The sequence below is a fragment of the Pyrus communis genome, chromosome 16, assembly GCF_041283825.1.
Source record: "Pyrus communis isolate YQ-2024b chromosome 16, ASM4128382v1, whole genome shotgun sequence".
NCBI classification, from domain to species: domain Eukaryota; kingdom Viridiplantae; phylum Streptophyta; class Magnoliopsida; order Rosales; family Rosaceae; genus Pyrus; species Pyrus communis.
Window position 1 is genome coordinate 26,285,908 of NC_142580.1, and position 19,375 is coordinate 26,305,282.

Sequence of the window (19,375 nt, forward strand, 5' to 3'; positions counted from 1 at the left end):
CTCTTCTTTTTCCTTTTCATCTTCTTCTCCCTCTTCTTCATCTTTTCCTCCCTCTACAACTTGATCTCCCACATCTTTCTTCTCTTCTTCTTCTTCTTCCTTAGCATCCTCATCCGTATGTTTTTCCTTCACTAACCTCCTTAATTCCTCCACCCCATTCGACAGCTCTTCCACTTTCTTCAGCAAAATCATGTTTGATATCTCCTTCTCGTGGGCCAGACGCATGAATGACACCTTCAACTCCTTCAACTGCATTTCAACTCACCGACATCATAGTGTCAGGAGTCAGGTTCTTAGGAATCACAACATTTGCATCATCCCCCCCCCCCCCCCACCTCCAGTTCTCTCTGTTCTTCTCCGTTTCAGTCAGAAAAATTTCTATAATCTGCACATCCTACCATTTAAGGCCACGCATCATAAATACATTTCTCACACATACAATAATCACGGTCTCTAAACTAAAAATCCGTTAGTATTGATCCCATAACTCGTTCTAATATACAACAATGGTCCTTTTAGCCAACTCCATTAGAACTTTTATCCTTTTTTTGCTCCTTTAAATTCTTTATTGGTCCTTGAACTTGTTACTAAATAAAAACTTTTTAGAAACAGATTCAGGTACCACTTTCACTTCCAAATTAAAAATGCTAATTAGAAGCAACTGTCATAAAAACATTTTTAGAAAGTAAAATATAAGAGACATTGTTGATATATGAACAGGAACAGTAACTCAAGGATGAAATTACACTAAGCTATGACACCACTAAAACTGACCAAAAGTACAAATTGTACAGAAAAATCTTACCTTTTGAATCTTTTTATTCATAAACCTTCTATCTGCTCAAGGGTACAGAAGTGTGCATTAACACTTTTCAGAGTTTCTTGATCAATTTCGGTAGCGCTAATCACTTTAGGAAACGAACAATTCCACTCCTTTCCGGGCTCCGAATCATTCTTTGCAGTATGTTTCTTCATTATGTCAGCGTCTTCCGATTCTGTTCTACCAGTCAATTTGTGTTCACTGAAGAGCTGAGATTTCAAGTCCAAGCATGCCTTCAAATCCTCCTTGTTTCGGGCTTTGTTCAGCTTATCAATGAGATCGCCTAAAGCAGAAGTCCTTCCAGCCCACCGTGTTTCTTCTTTTTTAGGCCCTTTATCCAATCCATTTGGCACACTTGATTTCTTGCCCCCGTCATCAAACTCGCATTTCTGAAGCTTCTTTAGTCCCTCGTCAACAATTTGCTGTATCCTCTTTCGGAAGTTACTGGTTCTCATTGGATTTGATCTCAACTTCAACTTCAGTCCTGACACCATAGCCTCAGTGTTATCTTCTGTAGTATTAGTAGTAGTATTTTGGTTTGATATGGATGATCCATCCCTCATTGACTCCTCTGCAATAGATTCCACAGAAAACACTTGCTCTAATAGGCTGACGTTCTGCATGTATCGATCAAAAGCTTCATTTTCCACTTCAATGTTTCCGTCCTTGTATTCCCTCAACTTGGAAATTCTCCACTCATTAATAGCCACGGCATCCTGACATTAATATTTTTCAGTTAGAACAAGTCATTCTCACTGTGAAAATAGTACAATAACAAATAGATGGTACAAAAGGACATGCACCTTTCTGGTCAAAGGCTTCTTCGAATGAAGCGGAATATGCAGATTATTGAATTGAGCAAAATTGATCGAAAGTTGCCGGAATGATGCAACTCTATGGGAATTCCTGAAATACAGCCAACAATGTAAGAAAATCTACATCCACAATGAAAACAGTACTTGCTTTGAAGACATTTACTGAATGAAGTTCCCATGGCAGCCAAGGCAAGCAAGAAAAAGTAGAAAGGGTTGAAACATGGGAAGCTCAGAAGGCCAACTGTTAGAGTTAGGGAATAAAACCATCAAAGTTATGACTATAGAACAAGCTAGAAACCAGTGCAAATCTTCAGCCAATTACCTTCCATAGGAAGATTCGACTTAATTAAAATCATCAATTTTTGACAAACCCATTCTCAAGTTAGGTCATAGTGAATTAGACGATAAACTTCGCTTCGCTGCCAACAAATTAACCTTGAGCAATATGACACAATATTATATAAATGGTAGAAGAGCAATGCAGTTTTGTAGGGAAAACAATTTAATGACCAAATTCTTAGAGACAGAGAATTAAGATATAATCAGATGTTAAATGAGCAGCTGTTAGGAACTCACCCTGATGGTGATGCATCGGTTGATTGATGGTCAAATAGAGGAGAGTTTGAGGTTGGTGCCTTGTCTGGAAAAGTTGTATTTGTTTTCAAAACTGCAGAGACAATACAATATACAGTAAGGAGGAGAAGGCCAAAAACAAACATGCAAAGATGAAAAATCCAAACAAACAATTTTTTCTTAAAGGGACCAAAAAATCTCCTTAACAAGAGCTTTGGATCACCCACCCAAACATCTAGGCCTATCCATAGAAACCAAAACCATAAGATGATGCTCAATGCAGATCTCTTGATATATTTGAGAATGAAAAAACTAAGTTGGATTAATAGTTATATCTTAAAAAGACTAATAAAAAAAGGACAAAACTGATGACCGATCTTTCTTTTAGTCAGAACGAAAAAGAACAATGATCAACAAGCAGTCCATCAGGATCAAACACCTAAAATACAACTGAAATGCAAACTCAAATATAAACCAAAGAAAACAGTCCCACTTAATCTAAAATAGCAGACCAATCCAAATGGATAGGTGAAAATTCCCAAGCCCAAACCTGAACAGACCCATCATAAGTAACACAACCCCAAGAAATCATGCAAAGGCATGCCAAAATCAAGTCAACATCCTACCCTTATCAAGACACCTTGCTGTCTCTGTGTATTGTGAGTGAGCACTTGATGGTTCTGACACACAATTTAATAAGAATCTCACCTAGGTAAGCAACTATGATCAAAATTTTACATAATCAATCTTGTCCACCAATGGAACAGATTGCCACTTCATGCTTCTAAGCATAAATAGTTACCCGCTAGCATGCCAAGCCCATAACAGTATCACATTTAACCAGACGCCTCACTACTCTTCAATTTTTGCAACATTTCAAATATGGATATTCATCCAACACACCCAAAGACCTTAGGGCTAGGAACGCAGTGTTTCCGAGACTGTTCATGATGCTTTCAGCAGCTCAAAGACACTAAGCAGCCGTCATTATTCCCTAGGATCCACTTTAAGATTCCAACTTTGCCACAGATAGCTTACTCAATCCTCTGCATAAGCATAAGTGATGTCATGGGTGGTGGAACCATACCTTTAAGCTATCCACTCTTTTCCTTTTAGGAAAAAGGGACGTTATGTGGAATCAGCACTTTAGAAAAAAAAACATATATTTTTACTGATATAGGAAACCACCGACTTTCCCTCATTTACACTCATCAGAGTAGTTGCTCAAAGCCATCAGCCATCACCAGACATAAAGCTGAAAGCCATTACTACATAAGATACCTAAAATTTCTCAGACCCCTCAAAAAGCGGCAGTTGTTGTCGTCACTCTTCTCCACGTGAAATTTTCTCTATTAACTGGCATTGTTGGAAACCATACAGACAAAACCAAGCAATACAAGATTTTGTCCCCAAGCTTGAAATGAAAACTGTAGAAGATAAAGCTTTGAAATGCCAATTGTAGAAAAGCATTACCAAAACTTCACAAATGCACAAGCACACCCCACCCTCCACAACAGTAAAGAAAAAATGAATATAATTATCCAATCTTCAAAATAGCCACGCACTTTAAGGATGTTTTGATAAAGTACACAGTCTTGAACAGACATACCATGAATATAACATGGATTTTGAGCTTTTGAGCAACAACTTTTGCATGACTCATATGGACACCTGCACATCCAAAGCATCTCAATAACATGAAACAGAAAGAAAGGATATTATTCTAAATGTAGTTATACAAACAAAACATATATTCAACACAATATAGCGTATGGTAAAAAACATATCAATAACATAGCACATTGTATATGCAGAAAAAAAAAAAAAAAAAAAAAAAAGATTCTTACACCATCATCCAGAATATCAACAAAGTCGGCGCACTAAAGCTTATCTCCTGTTGGTGCTGGAAGGGGAAGGATCATAATTGAAATTAACATGGAAAACTTTATTTGGATGTGCCTTAGTGAGATCTGTGAACAAGACCATCAAACAGTAATTTCATTCTTTCTTTCTTTAGGTGGTAATGAAAATGGATTATCCTGAGTTCCTAAAGTGCATGTTTGGGGTCAAATGGTACTTGAACGAAGTTGAGGAGTGGCTGAAAATCAGAAGTTTGAAACTAAAAATGAAGAATGTCCTCTTTAAAGTCTCATTAACGCCATTCTAGGAGTCTCGCCACAAACTTCCCAACTTCCAAGAATGTTAATTAATTAGTACTGGAGTATATCACATTATAAAGGCTTGCACATCAAGGTTAAATCCTGATACAGTAAGGAGAAGCTAGGCCCATAATTTACCAAGGAAACAATACTTCCTAATGGTACCTGGATAGTGGATCTTGTCGATACGTGGAACAAGATTACCTAAGTGGGATACTAGCTTCTTTCATGGTAAAGCTGTTCAAGCAGTTCACCTTCATCTTTTACTCTTCTCAGCAGCAGCCTTCGTCCGCCATTGGACTAGCAACCCCTTAGAAGGTATTGTTGAGAGCAACTTTTCTTCTTCCATATTTCCTCCCTCCCTTTCTCGATTTCTCCTAATTTCTTTTTACTTTTCTTCAAAACTCTTAGTTTGAGGTTTGAGTCTATATCGCTGAGGAGATGGAACTAAGTTTGAAATACATTTAAAAAAAATCGGGGTTGCCCATTTCTCCAATCTGTTTAGGGCTTGCATTCTAGTAAATAAAAAAAATAAAAAAATAAAAAAAACAAACTAATCTCGTCCAGCAATAACTACTGTACTCACTAAACACATTCAAATATTAACAAGTATCTAATTATCATGGTTACAGCGCTATTCTTTGCGCCAAATTCTAAAGTTGATTCAGAGGCATTCTCTCTTGAAGTTAATACCATCTGCACAGTTAAAAGGAGTCGTACTAAAGCTGATCGACTTCATCAATGTAAAGCCCCCAATCGCATCATAAATTTCCCGGAAAATTTCATCAAATCGAGGCAGAAAATCAGAATTACATAAAACCTACCAAGGCAAGATTGTCTCATCCAGTTTCTACAATCTACCATCCGGCATAGTTAAATCCCTACCTTTTGACAGCAAATTACTTGCCTTTAAGACCATAAACACATTCAAGTTTTAGCCCAACGTATTCAATTCCCCCAAATTAATTACCAAAACCGCAAACAACAAACAAGGCAATGCTTATTAGAAAGACAAAAATCGCATACTCCACCAAAACCTAATTGTCAGATCATAAATTAATAAAGACCGAAAAGGAAATCAAACAAGGAATTCAATTTCCGTGAAATGAATTACCTGGAGCGAGCGACATTGCCGCACTGCTTACACTTGGGCTTGTTAAGGCCGCGAAGGGTCTTGGGAGGCGTGTCGGTACGGTGCACCTGATGGAAGGGAGCGACGGGAGGTGCGGCAGCGGTGGCGGTAGTGGTGGGGCGAGTGTCGCCGGAGCTGGTATTGCTTAGGGCAGGCGAGGGCGAAGGAGCAGCTGCCATAAGGGCGCGAAATCGGGTTTTGTATTTTAATTGCGTTTTATGGAATTAAAGAGAGATTTAGAGAAGCGAGAGTTGTGTTTGTTAAGGGATCGGCGTGAGGTGTGTGGTCAGCCACTTGATGTGTAAAAAAATATTGAGTCTTAATGGGCCGGGTCAGTTTTTGTTTCTAGACAAAAAGTTAATTCTCTCTTGTTTTGTCGAGCTATTTTTAAGACTATCTAATAATTATTTCGTTTTTTTTTTTCCAACAATTAATTCATTGGTAAGTTGATTTAAAAAAAAAAGAAAGTAAAAGTAAATTTTAATTCAAACCAAATTTTGAAAAAAAAATCACAAAAAGCCAAATTAGTACCCTGTAGCAGAAGGACATACGAGTCCAAAACATCTCGTGACCAAATGCAACAGGCTGTTCAAAAAGCCAAACTTTGAAAAAATATCAGGCAATGGAACAGGCTAGGTGTAGATTTTACATTCTAGTACTACATCACGTGAGCTGTGTTAGTCACATCACATACAAGTCCAAAACATCACACAAAAGGATAGGCTGTCACCTAACTCTGGATCCAAAGCAAATGTAAACGGTGCATGTGAAATACACGTGAAGCTAGTCCTTGGCCCAGGATAGTACAAGTAAGAGACACCATGCAAACATGTAATAATGAGTAGGTAAAACGCAAGAATGTCATGTCACAAGTTTATACTCACAAATAATATTAAAAACATAAAGTGTACGAAAAATCTATTTGTAAAGCTAAACATGGCATGTCACATCAATATATATAAACGCAGTTGTTGAGAAAAACACATATACATATATACACATAAAAACAAAAGACCCACTCACAGGTACTTGCGATGTCACATCCTTTTGAGCTATGAAAGTCAGAGTCTCCGATAGTAATCGCACCTAAGCATAATATTGGGTCCAACCAGTAAAACTCAACTAAAACGATTAAATTTGGAAAAACAAACAACAGATTCGGAATCAGCGAGTCGAAATACGCTAAGAGAGGTCATGGGTAAATTTTGTAAAAAGTTAACGAAAAAGTAAACGGTCAACCCTAAAAGTCACATCGGTGGTCAACTATGTTAAAACTTCAGAATTTTTCTAAATGGATGTCAAAAATATTTATCATTTTTTTAATAGGAAATAATTATGAAATGGATGTCAAAAATAATTATATTTTTTTAAATTAAATAAAAACTATTAAAAAAAAATTTTATCACGATATTCTACGTTAATCTATATTGAGGGGAGTGAAAGGTTTGAACAGGCAACGTAAGAACATCTTCAATGAACATGTCAAAAGACAAATGTCAAATGTTAATTTGATGGCTGAAGTGGCAATGTCACAAATTGAACATTGTTCACCACTAGATCCTAGTTTTCTCCCCCATCCATATAACAAAGTGAATATTGTTCTATTATCAAATTACAGGAATCTCATGGCGCTCAACGAAGTAAATACTAGTTGCTACATCTTCCAGTCACTCAGAAATACTTGCTTTCCATGAAGCCAGTGAAGAATGTTTTTGGTTAAGATTAATGATTTATCACATCCAAAACTCATGTGGTCTATCTTTAAAAATAAACATTCCAACTCTCATTCATGAAGAAGATGCAACTTGTATTGCTTAAATGAAGGAAGGATTCATCTAAGACGATAAGACTAAACACACATCTTTAAAGTTTTCATTACACATGAGCTCTAAAAGGCTAAAGTTACTAAAGTTAGACAAACTCGTTCCAAGGATAATCTAACAAGTCTGTCCACCAAATCTTTACCAAAGTATACATTCAAGAAGCTGGTGCATATGGTATCGGATTAAGCCAACATAGAAATCAATCAGATTGAAGATTGCGGAAATATGGGGGAGATACTAATAAGGTGAGAGCATCCAGGACACATGTGTGTTGCACTTTTTTTTTTTACTAGGATTTTTTCCACTGGGTTTTGTCGTAGCAAGATTTTTACAAGACAACATAAGCATACTTAACACTATATGGGCAGGGCATCCAAGGGGAGTCTTGTGGAATGGGTGTGAATGTGTTGTGTTCCATTCAAGTGCAAATATAAGGATAGTATAATGGCACAAGTAAGGGTGTCGAACCACATGGACTGATTAGATCTCTACAAGTTACTAACTTTATGTGACCCCTAACTAAACAATAAAAATGCAAACTAAATTTAGATTTTTCAATTGAAAACTAAAATAACTTAAAAATGAAAGAAAGATAAGGATAAATGATAGGCTGATTCAGAAATAATAGGAATTGAACTAGGGATACCGATTTCACCATTATAAGCCAATTCCATGAAAATTAAGTCAAGATGCATTCAACTCTCCAATCTGCAAGTAGGGTTCATTTTACTCATTTATTGATGTGTGGTTGTGATCAAGTAGTCCTAATCTGCAACCTAGTTGCAACTTAGATTACCAAATAAGAATCCATTAAGAGCAAGAAAATGTCAAAGAACCAAAGAAATCACATGGCAATATGTATGAATAGCAGTGTCATCAATCATTCACATGTCTACCAAGATTAAGCATGATGTGTAGTATAACCTTGATCAAATAATTCATAAGCAGCCCTAATGGTGATCAAACATTAAGATTAACAAACAACTATAAAATCAGTGAATGAAAAAGAACACATATTGGTAATTTGAATACTTTACTTAATAACAAAGAGTAGTTTTGCAAGCTACATCGAAATCCCCAGCTATGAACTTAATTACATAACATGATTACATAATATATAAATATCAAGAACAACATGAGTGAAACTAAGGTTCATAGAAGAAATGCCCTTGAAGCAATTTTGATGTTGAACTTCTCCAAGAACAACGTTGATGTGTGGTTTCTTCGTTGGCAGCAGATGGTGAAGGAAAATAGGTTTTGTTTTTGGAAGAAAGGGCAAAGAAAGAGAAAATAGAGAGCTCTGGGCGTCCCCAAAGGAGGCTTGTGTAAAAGTGATCTAAAACCCTAGTATTTATATGCTAAATAGGGCTGCAGTTGATTGCAAGGTGATCATAACCATTAAGTCCAGATTTTGAACGTTTTTTCCTTATTTGGCTCCTCCAAATCATGCTAGATATTCAAATTCCTTTCCCATTTTGCTCTTGGTCTTCTAAACAACCAGATTCGCTTTGGATTTTTTATTTGGGCTTCCAAAGAGGCCACTAAACTTCTTTCCACGTTTGAATAAGGGTCAACCCCAAAAATGGCATGTTTTCACTTCTTTTGACTTCAAATTGATCCTAAAACCCACGTAACTGCATACTGATACAAAATAGGGTGAAACGCAACCGGTTTTACTCTAAAATGTCACAAATAAACTAGGAATGGATGGTTGATAGGAGCATATGCATGTGACTTAATTAGCTTGTTCTCGTGCATTTATGTTGTGTTTATTTAGTTATTTTAGTGTTTAAGGCCACTTTTGTGTATTTTCAGATTATAAGGCCAAAGTGTGCAAGAAGATGCAAATTGGAGTATTTTGGAGCGAAAGAGGAATGAATGAGTTGAAGATTTGAAGAAACGACGAATTCCTACTCCAACGATGAATTCTTACCAAAACGAGGAATCCTACTCAAACAAGGTTTCCTATTTGATATAGGAAAGTTAACCCTAAGTTTCCCGTTTCGGTAACCTTTCCTAAACTTAAACGTCCGTATTTTCTAGCCACTTTGTAGGCCTTGTATACACTTTAGTACCCAAGACCAAGGCCCTAGCCCAATTTCTAAACCCTAGCCGCACCTTGCCCTTTTATTTCTGAATTAAACCTATTTCTCTCCCAAATTCAATCCTAGCCGCACCTTTATATTTTTGATTTAATTTCCTAAGTTTGCAAGCCTTTGATTTAGTTTTAATAAGCTAGGGTTTTAATTTTTCTAAACCATATATAAACTTAACCTTGCCGCACCCTAGTTTGGTTCCCATTCATTCTATTATTTTTCACACACAAAACCTTGCAGCCACCATCCCATTATTGACTCCCAAAAGCCGAACTCCCATGCAGAAAACAAAAACCTAATTCCCTTAAAAAAGCCCGTGGCCCCCATTTAATTATTCACCCGAATTCACATTGATTCCGCAGCCACATTCTCTCCAATTATCTTCATTGCCGCATCCATTCATTTAATTAGGAATCAGCCATTCACCCTATGACTCTCCCAAAAACCGTCACCCCCACATTGACCTAATTCTCAATCAGCCGTAGCCACCATAACCCTAAGTTCCCACCTCTGCCGTGCATCCCATCACCCAAAAACTTCCAGCCGTGCCTTTTCCCATCAAATTCCAGCTTTTTCCCATCTTCACGCAGCCACCATATCCCAGATTCTTTTCTGCCGTAGCTTCCCATTCCATTTTTCTTCCATTCCAGCCATATTCCACACACTTCCCACCATTGCCGCACCACCCAACCTCCCTAAATCCATCCCTAACCCAGAAAACCATCCAGAAATTCCCTAAACACTCTCTGCCGCAGCGAGGAGAAGAGGAAATAGGAGCTTCGACGCGCAGAAATTCAAGTGGATTCGTTGTGCGTTCTAGGTGTAATCAATCCTTTGTGCTTATGTTTAAATTCAATTGTATTTCTCTTTCTGTGAACATGAGAGGCTAAAACCCCTAGTTAGCTAGGGGGTGATTCGAAACCATGATTATATATGTGAAATAAGTTGATTACTTCCAGTTATCGTTGAATAAGTTTGAATACAATTTGCTTAACCGTTTGATTTAAAACTTATTCTTGTATGTTGATTGAGAGTGCACGCTTAATTTGCATGCTTGAATTTGTTGCTAGGATATAAGTTTGTTTCACCTAATCGTTATGAATTTATATTCACAAGTAGTGAAGGTTGCTAGTCACAATCATGTTAAGTAGATTCCTGGCAAGCGTATCATGCTTTTCATAGTTACAAATGCCTTGTCGATGCTTATGATTTCCAAATAACGTAATGATTCTAACTTATGTCTTTATCATGCTGTTCATATAGAGAGTTTGTTAGGAATAATTTGTTTGTGATGCATATTCATCCAATTCAATGATTCTAGGGAAATCTGAAGGTTAATTTAAGCGGACCTAATTAACTTGGAGTGTTGAGGTTCACAACTTATTGGATTGATAATTGGAAATTGATTTACGTTGCATATATTTCATGTGTGGAGAAGAACCCCTTAGCTATCCCATCATCCATTGATTCATCCAAATTTTGTCTTAGAATCTATTTTCTTTACAATCTGCCCATTTAGTTTAAATTCATCCAACCACAATCCCCCATATTTTGTTGAGTCGTAGTCATTTGTATTTGTTTTATTTTGTGTTTTTAAGCATTTGGAGTCATAAACACTTTCAAATTCGACCAAATTAAATTTTAGTTTTTGTGTTTTTGAGTCAATTCAAATTAGATTAGCACCCCTAGTTAATCCCAAAAATGGCATGTTTTCACTTCTTTTGACTTCAAATTGATCCTAAAACCCACGTAACTGCATACTGATACAAAATAGGGTGAAACGCAACCGGTTTTACTCTAAAATGTCACAAATAAACTAGGAATGGATGGTATAAATGTATGAAATATATGAGTTATCAAATACCCCCAAACCTGATTTTTGCTAGTCCTTGAGCAAAACTATAACTAAAAAACACACAAAACTATAAAATCTAACTATACCACTTTCGCTAGCTAAACGATTGCCTAAGCATGTGCAACAAGCCTTTAAACCTCTAGGTGTCCTTAGTCAGAGGAGTTGTGTCTCCTAAGGGTTTATAGTGACAATGCCCACAAACATCTACAGACTTTGCAAACAAATTGGTTAAGGCATACTTGAAACAAACTAATAAGAACCAATGAAAGCTTAGTCATACATCCAAACCAAAAGTCTTACACTTCAAAGAATCGTATAATGCATAAAGTGTAAAAATATTACTCCATGACTCATGACTTCAAAGACACCATACTTAAATGCCAAAGATATAATTCGCCTCAACTCTAGTCCTCACAAATGTCACTCAAATTTTCACTCAAATCTTAAGGTGTAGTCTCTCCACAAATACATGTGAGTGAAATTATGTAAAAGGGATAAAAAAAAATTCTCACATATGAAATATGAAATAAAAGCACAATTTCTTAATAGATCTCATGAAATGAATCAAATACTAAGAATATGGATAAAACACATACTTACTAGCACCTATGAATACATCCCCAAAGATCAGCTAGGTCTTTCACAAGGTTGTAATGTAAGGTTTAGGCTACGGGCTATGAAAGAAAGGATAGGAAATACTAGAGCTTAGGACATACCAAAGTGTCTTTGTTATGAAATAAGCACACTCTTCGCTTGTTATTTGTTCTTGACGTCCAGAACCCATACATGATAATGGAAAGATTTGGAAATTGCATCTTCTTTGATATTTCTTTTTTCTGCAACTTTTATTTTTTTATTTGCAATTCAAGCACATGTTACCTCAGTTCATGCTAGATTCTTGATCTAGAGCTCAATCTATCTGTGTCTTCATCACTTTAGTATTTCCCAAACTATAAGGTATGGCTATAATGGACTAAGATGGGAGTTTGGTGTGGGTGATGAAAGAACTAAGCTAAAAGTGTTTGGCTGCAACAAGGGTGAATGGAGCACACAAAGGGATGGGAATTAGGCCTTTTAGTGGTTAAAACATGCATAGCCTAGCATCATTTCAATGAGTTCATTCATAGGTGATAATAAACACATGGTATCTGCAACCTAGGATTATTCTTGGCATTCAATCAAAGAGAAATAATGGGATCATTTGAAGTGAGTCTGAAAGAAAAAGATAGGAATAGAAACACTTTAAACCCTCTCAAAGAAGCAAATAGGCTCAAAATAGCTCACTAGGGTAGTCTCTACTATTCTTCTTCTAGAATTTGAGCATGATACTTTAACCGTAATAAATCAAAGAGTACTAGCTTTGTGAAAAAATAATATGCTATGAAACATTTTCATGACAACACTATAGTCCTGATTGTAAACATAGCCCTCATGTACATTCACATTAGTAAGCAAAAACAAACGAAAATTTTCAATCCCACACCCCTAAACCTAAACTAAGCATTGTCCTCAATGCATAAAAAAATGAATGGAATGTAGTAATGCATCAAGGTAGAGTATGCAAGGAATGAAATAAGACAAAAACTAAAAGACACAAAATAAAAGAAAAGAACACAAACCTAGCTAGGTTGCCTCCTAGCAAGTGCTTTATTTAATGTTTAGGCGAGACATGGTATCATGATAGATATACGCCTAGGGTGGCAAGAAGTCAAGGTACCTCCGAACCTTGGTTGGAAGAAGTGGTTTCTTTTGAGGGTCTTTGAATATGGTGCATTGAATTTCCACAAGGACTTGATTGTGATGGTGTTTTTGTCTCTCCTTGCAAAGAAGCGTATCCTCAAAAATTGTTAAAGATGTGGCTGGAGCAATGATTTCAATGGATGAGTTTGTGGCTGATAAGGATGAATGAAATTCATTCAAGGCAACAATCTCATCGTCTAGCTCCGAATCTTCTTTCTTATGGTGAATGGGCAGCAATGATTCGTCATCCAACTTCAATTTGTTTTCCTCTTGATATGACATCAAATCATCTCCAAAAGACTCCAAAGATGTAAAACAACAAGGAGAATCCAACATAACTTTTGAAAAAAATTCAAGCAAATTAGCAGATTAGGAAAAAACTTCAAGTTCAAGATCTTCTCTATGTATATAGGCACAACTAGATTCAAATGATTGTTCAACGTTCACATCTTGACCATCATCCCAGGGTTGTTCATTTAACGCTTGGACAATTTGCCCCAATTGAATTTTCAACTTGGTAAGTGCAGTGGAGTGTTCTTGAATCATGTTACACGTTGATTGTTGAAATTGTAAAATGCTTTGAGCAAGTAGCTCCAAAGTGTCCTCCAATGAAGTGTCAAAGGGGGTCTACTGTGGGGGAGGTGCAAATGCTTGATTTGGAGCTTCTATGTTGTTCCAAGACTCATGATTAGGCAATGGTTGCAATGGCCCTTGGTTAGAGAAACACATGTGGTGTGAGTGCTCTCGGACAAATGTATGAAACTCGTCTTTCCTTAGGCAGAATTGAAAAGGATGACCGAACTTGATACATAATGGACATACACCATACATCTCTCTATACCACTTGAAATCAAGCAAACTAAAATGTAAATTAAAAATCTAAACTAAGAAAATAAAAACATATAGGATTTATAAAGTAAGCAATTATAAGGGACTAAAATTAGTTCCAGGCAACGGCACCAAAATTTTATTTTGTTTCCTTTCAAGTGCAAATATGAGGATAGTATAATGGCACAAATAAGGATGTCAAACCACATGGAGTGATTAGATCTCTACAAATTACTAGCTATATGTGAACCCTAACTAAACAATGAAAATGCAAACTACATTTAGATTTTTCAATTGAAAACTAAAATAACTTAAAAAAGAAAGAAAGATAAAGATAAATGATAGGTTGATTCAGAAATAATGGGAATTGAACTAGGGATACCGATTTCACCATTACAAGCCAATTCCATGAAAATTAAGTCAAAACGCATTCAACTCTCCAATTTGCATCTAGGGTTCGTTTTACTCATTTAAGATCATCCATTTGATGTGTGGTTGTGATCAAGTACTCCTAATCTGCAACCTATTTGTGATGTTCAACTTAGATTACCAAATAAGAATCTATTAAGAACAAGAAAACTTCAAAGAACCAAAGAAATCACATGGCAGGATGTATGCATAGCAGTTTCTTCAATCATTTACATGTCTACCAAGATTAAGCATGATGTGTACTATAACCTTGATCAAATAATTCATAAGCAGCCCTAATGGTGATCAAACATTAAGATTAACAAACAAATTAAACTATAAAATCAATGGATGAAACAAGAACACAAATTGGTAATTTGAATACTTTAACGTAATAACAAAGAGTAGTTTTGCAAGGCTACATCGAAATCCCCAGCTATGAACTTAATCACACAACATGATTACAGAATATGTAAATATCAAGAACAACATGAGTGAAACTAAAGTTCATAGAAGAAACCCCATTGAAGCAATTCTGATGTTGAACTTCTCCAAGGTTTTGATTCTGGAAAGGAAATAGGGTTTTGATTCTGGAAGAAAGGCCATATAAAGAGAAAAAAGAGAGCTCTAGGTGTCGCCAAAGGGGGATTGTGTAAAAGTGATTTGAAACCTTAGTATTTATATGCTAAATAGGGCTGCAACTGATTGCAAGGTTATCCCAACCATTAAGCCAAGGTTTTGAACGTTTTTCCATATTTGGCTCCTCCAAATCAGGTTAGATATTCCAATTCCTTTCCCATTTTGCTCTTGGTCTTCTAACTAGCCAGATTCTCTTTGGATTCTTTGTTTGGGTTTCAAAATAGGCCACTAAACTTCTTTCCACGTTTAAATAAGGGTCAACCCCAAAAATGGCATGTTTTCACTTCTTTTGACTTCAAATTGATCCTAAAACGCATGCACACTGATACAAAATAGGGTGAAATACAACCGGCTTTACTCTAAAACATCACAAATAGACTAGGAATGGATGGTATAAATGCATGAAATATATGAGTTATCAGAATGCTCACATAAAACAAGCTAAGGATGGAAAATGAAAGAGTATAAGTCAAACTTATATGGCTAAAATAGTAGAAGTTTGGTTTTAAATATTTTAGTGTGCAAACTTTCTACATGCATTAAAAGAAATGTTGGATGAAAACTTATATACAAAGGTATGCTTGTATCATACCAGTAGCACAAAAAGATCAAAAGTATAAAGTAATAATACTAGTTTCTCTCACCTCTCTTCTTATATATTCATCTCTTTTATCAGACACAAGTAAAGAAAATAAAAAAAGTGATGCATTGATCCTATTCTACTTCAATCTCTAACAAAAGTTTTCTCTCAATTTGCCAATTTATGACAGGTTCATTGAGCTTAAAGTCCTAAATCACACCACCACACATGCTTATTCAGCTACAAAAGCGAACACACGTCAGATGCTGACCTATTTTAAAGGGAAGTGTATGTTGTTGACAAGGGAGGAGATAAGGGTCATGACATGCAATGACGAAGCTAGAAATTGTTAGGAGATTGGTGAAATGTAAAAAGGTAAATGTGAAATTTGGCCCTTGGCTTGTTCTCATCTCGGAGCTCTTGACTTGGGAAAAGAGATACATCTTTACGCAATGGAGAACAGATTTGATCTCAACGCTTATATTCGGATATTTTTGTCAAAAATATAGGATATCAACCGATTGATATGTATCCTAAGTGTGGCACATTGGAGACGGTCTCTTCTAGTTTCTTTAAGGGTACATAACGAGTTCGGTACTACGTTATTATGAAAAAGTTAATTAATCACAATAAGTGGCCCATTGATAAGGACGGGGAATGTGTCTTCCCAATAAACAAAAAAAAAAAAAAATGTGGGAGGTCCTGGGTTCAATGTTTCAAGTTGGTGAACCTACTTGACTGTGGCCACAAGCAGGTTAAAATTTCCCATAACCTCTCCAGGACCTAGAAGGATGGATAATCGTGACTTGCCACCAGTTGTTCTCATTTTTATAAGAAAAAATATATATATACCGTTATTCAGAAATTCTATAAAACATTGCATTAAACTGTTTCCATATGTGGACAGAAACATACCTTAAAGTAGATTAAAAAAAAAAACCTCAGCAATTCTATATAGTAAATAATAAACTTTGCGAATTCAAACTAATCATTTAGTCATGAAGTTTCAAACGCCTCCTCCTAGAGAGATTTCCCTGGGATAATTAAGTTCTAACTTCTCAAATTGTAGCTGCCGAGCATTCCAACAACACAACAATACAAAAGTAAAACCACGCAGCCAACAAATTGGAAAATAAGAACTTAGACAACATATGCACCCATCATATCTGTCTCTACAATATCAGAAATGTTTCTTGTTCAAAATCTGTTTGATTTCGACCTTTATCACGTTCATGGCCGCATGTAATTCGAAATATACAGAAACGATGCTCATATGGGCCCTTAAAACTTGAACGAATTAGGCAGAATTTTCGCTTATTTTTATTTGAAACGGAACGCACCGTTTCATTTTTAATTTTATTTTTTACATAGTTCAAAACGACGTCGTTTTGGTCTGCGTATTTTGGAAAACAAAAAGGGTCGCCACTGTGCAGCAAGGCCTCACAGAATTGCAGGTTTTTTGACTAGAACCATCGCTCCTAGGCTTGATTTTTGACGAGGGGAGGAGCGGAACTATCGTTCCTAGGCTTAATCAAAGGAGCTGACGACATGTGACTGTTGGTTGAAGCAAATTTGATATAGACGAGAAAAAGACTATTATAATTAGGTTTTTTTTTTTTCTCTTGAGAAAGATGTATGTGACAGCCCGTCCCGAATGGGTATATTATTTTATCCTTGCTAGCATGGAATGACAATTTTGCCCTTGAATGTTGTGTGGTGTTGTATAGTTTAATCTTTGGATGTGGACCAAATATGTTAAGTCCTAATGGTTTGGACCCAATTAGAACTTAGATTTTCTTTGTTTTTGGTTGGCTGCAACCTGAACCACACATTCATACACACACATCAACCCCGTTGACCCTCTCTCTCTCCTTCCCTCACGGAATTTTCTTCCATTTCTGTACAATTGTATGGACAACTCTCAAACTAACCCTTGCATGCATGGATTGGCGTCGATGAGGTTGTTTTTGTGTTCCTTGTGAGCCTAGGAGCTCATCCATATAGTTAGTTGGACGTGAAGACTTCATTTACTCGAGAACAAGAAAATCCCGATAAGGTCCATTGTTCATCCATCGTGATCGAAGAGGTTTTGTCAAGTTTGGAAGTGTTAGAGAGCCTTAGAACTTCTTCACAAGCTTAGGGAAGAATTTCGGAAGGTTTTGGACATCAGGAAGCTTGGGTTTGACAAGTTGTAGAGGTGGCCGGATTATCGTGATTTTTCTGGCTAGATTCCGTGAGTTTTAGGACCTAAAAGTGGTAAGGTTTTGTTCTACTCATTGTAAACTTCATTTTGGTACACATTTCTTGAAGTTTGGTTGAAAAATGAAGAAGATTTGACGATTAGAAGTTTTTCCTGTTTCCGGCGACGCAGATGGCGGTCGTCGGCACCTCTGGCAAGGATCACCGGAGAAGACGAAGAATATTCCGTCACTTTGACGGAATATACTAACGACGTTACTAACGGCGTTAGATATATTTAATAGTATATTCCATTTTTGGATAGAATATTCCCTAACGCCGTTAGGGTTTCCATACGTGTGCCAGGCACGTGCCTGCTCATGGCCGTGCCTTGGCCGGGGTGTGAGGGCGCGTGGATGATTGGAAAATTTTTCTAAACATATAGGGATGTTCATGGTGTTGAGTAGATTACATTGGTATATTCAAACACCCCATTTGAGCAATATATAAGAAGTTATTAGCTAGTTTCGTTTATGTGCTTTAAATTAACGTTTATATAGTTCTTTCGCATATAGGTGAGACCTATCCTTAGGACAAGCGCAATCAATCGAGGCTTGGGGGCTACTACCCTTCCACATAACAGTGAGTGGGCTTTTGGTTTTCCGTATATACCTATATACTTGAGATTTTTCCCAGAAAATCAATTTAAATGAAATTATGTTTAGAAATGTCATGCATATTGATTTATACGTAGATCATTGAATTAATATAGTACGCATAAATGTGGTTTGACGCTGTAGACGCTCAGGTAAGTAACATGTGAGTTGTAGATTGTTTATGTATTGATGATTATGTGAGATGTGTTGAGAGCTTATAAACCTGCACCATGGTGTTAGTGCTCCCACCTGTGGTTAGGGCACAGTCTTTCATGTGATGTTCACCTCTCGCACCATACGCTCACCTTGGATCCAAGTTAGGTGCACAGTCCTGTTGTACAGATCACTATAGGTGGTTTCGACTCGTAGGTGACCCGCGATTATTCGCACAGTCTTCACTTGATCGTAACACTTGAGCGTATTTATTTACACCTAGTCTTGTCGAACAGACCATTTTAGGTGGTTCCGACTCGTGTGCAGGTATATTTGTTGAGATGTGGATTTGAGCCATACAAGTCACGTTAGGTGACTCCAGCTAACATATCATTTACATTGATTTATATCACCTGGCTTACATATTTTTATGCTGAGATATTCGACATGGCATATTTGTGAATTTTGCTATTCTGAGCGTGGTTGTGGTATAGATATGTATTCTATTTTCTGGGAAATTATACAGGTTTTACAGCGAGGGTTACTATCTTTGATAATTGAAATGGTTTTGAAAAACTTTGTTTTTGCCCACTCACACTTTCTGTTTTGCGCCCCTCCAGGTTCTAGTTAGGAGTGCTTTTTTGGTGGCTTGCTAGGAATCCACGATAGCTCTAACAGATTATCACCATTGTATGGTCACCTTTGGGTGTTGTATAATTAGTGTTCGTCTTGCTGTACTGCACTTAGGCTACTTATATTCTAGTTGTGAATTCACACTTATTTCGTCTTGCACCTTATCTTATCTAGTGTTCTAGTTAGTTTGGTTTTTATTTATTCACATTTTTTATATTAATATTGCTTCCGCACTATGCACATGGCTACGTCACCCTCGCGTGACGGCCAGCACGCCTTGATTTCGG

At 36.7% G+C, this 19,375-nt stretch overlaps 1 protein-coding gene across 2 annotated transcripts; it reads right to left on the reverse strand.

The window, feature by feature from the left end:
- Positions 1 to 326: 326 nt before the first annotated feature.
- On the reverse strand, positions 327 to 5,775 carry LOC137732882 (uncharacterized). Of its 2 annotated transcripts, XM_088687086.1 has the most exons (6): positions 5,482 to 5,775; positions 3,818 to 3,879; positions 2,212 to 2,302; positions 1,624 to 1,726; positions 806 to 1,536; positions 327 to 394 (listed from the first exon to the last, which is right to left on the reverse strand). In XM_088687086.1, the coding sequence occupies exons 1-5, from the start codon at positions 5,676 to 5,678 to the stop codon at positions 823 to 825; spliced, it is 1,167 nt and encodes a 388-aa protein (XP_088543212.1). In that variant the 5' UTR covers positions 5,679 to 5,775; the 3' UTR covers positions 327 to 394; positions 806 to 822. The 2 variants fall into 2 exon arrangements, with proteins under 2 accessions (XP_088543212.1, XP_068328239.2); XM_068472138.2 differs by lacking the exon at positions 327 to 394 and having other exon boundaries at positions 600 to 1,536.
- Between the last annotated feature and the right edge of the window lie 13,600 nt (positions 5,776 to 19,375).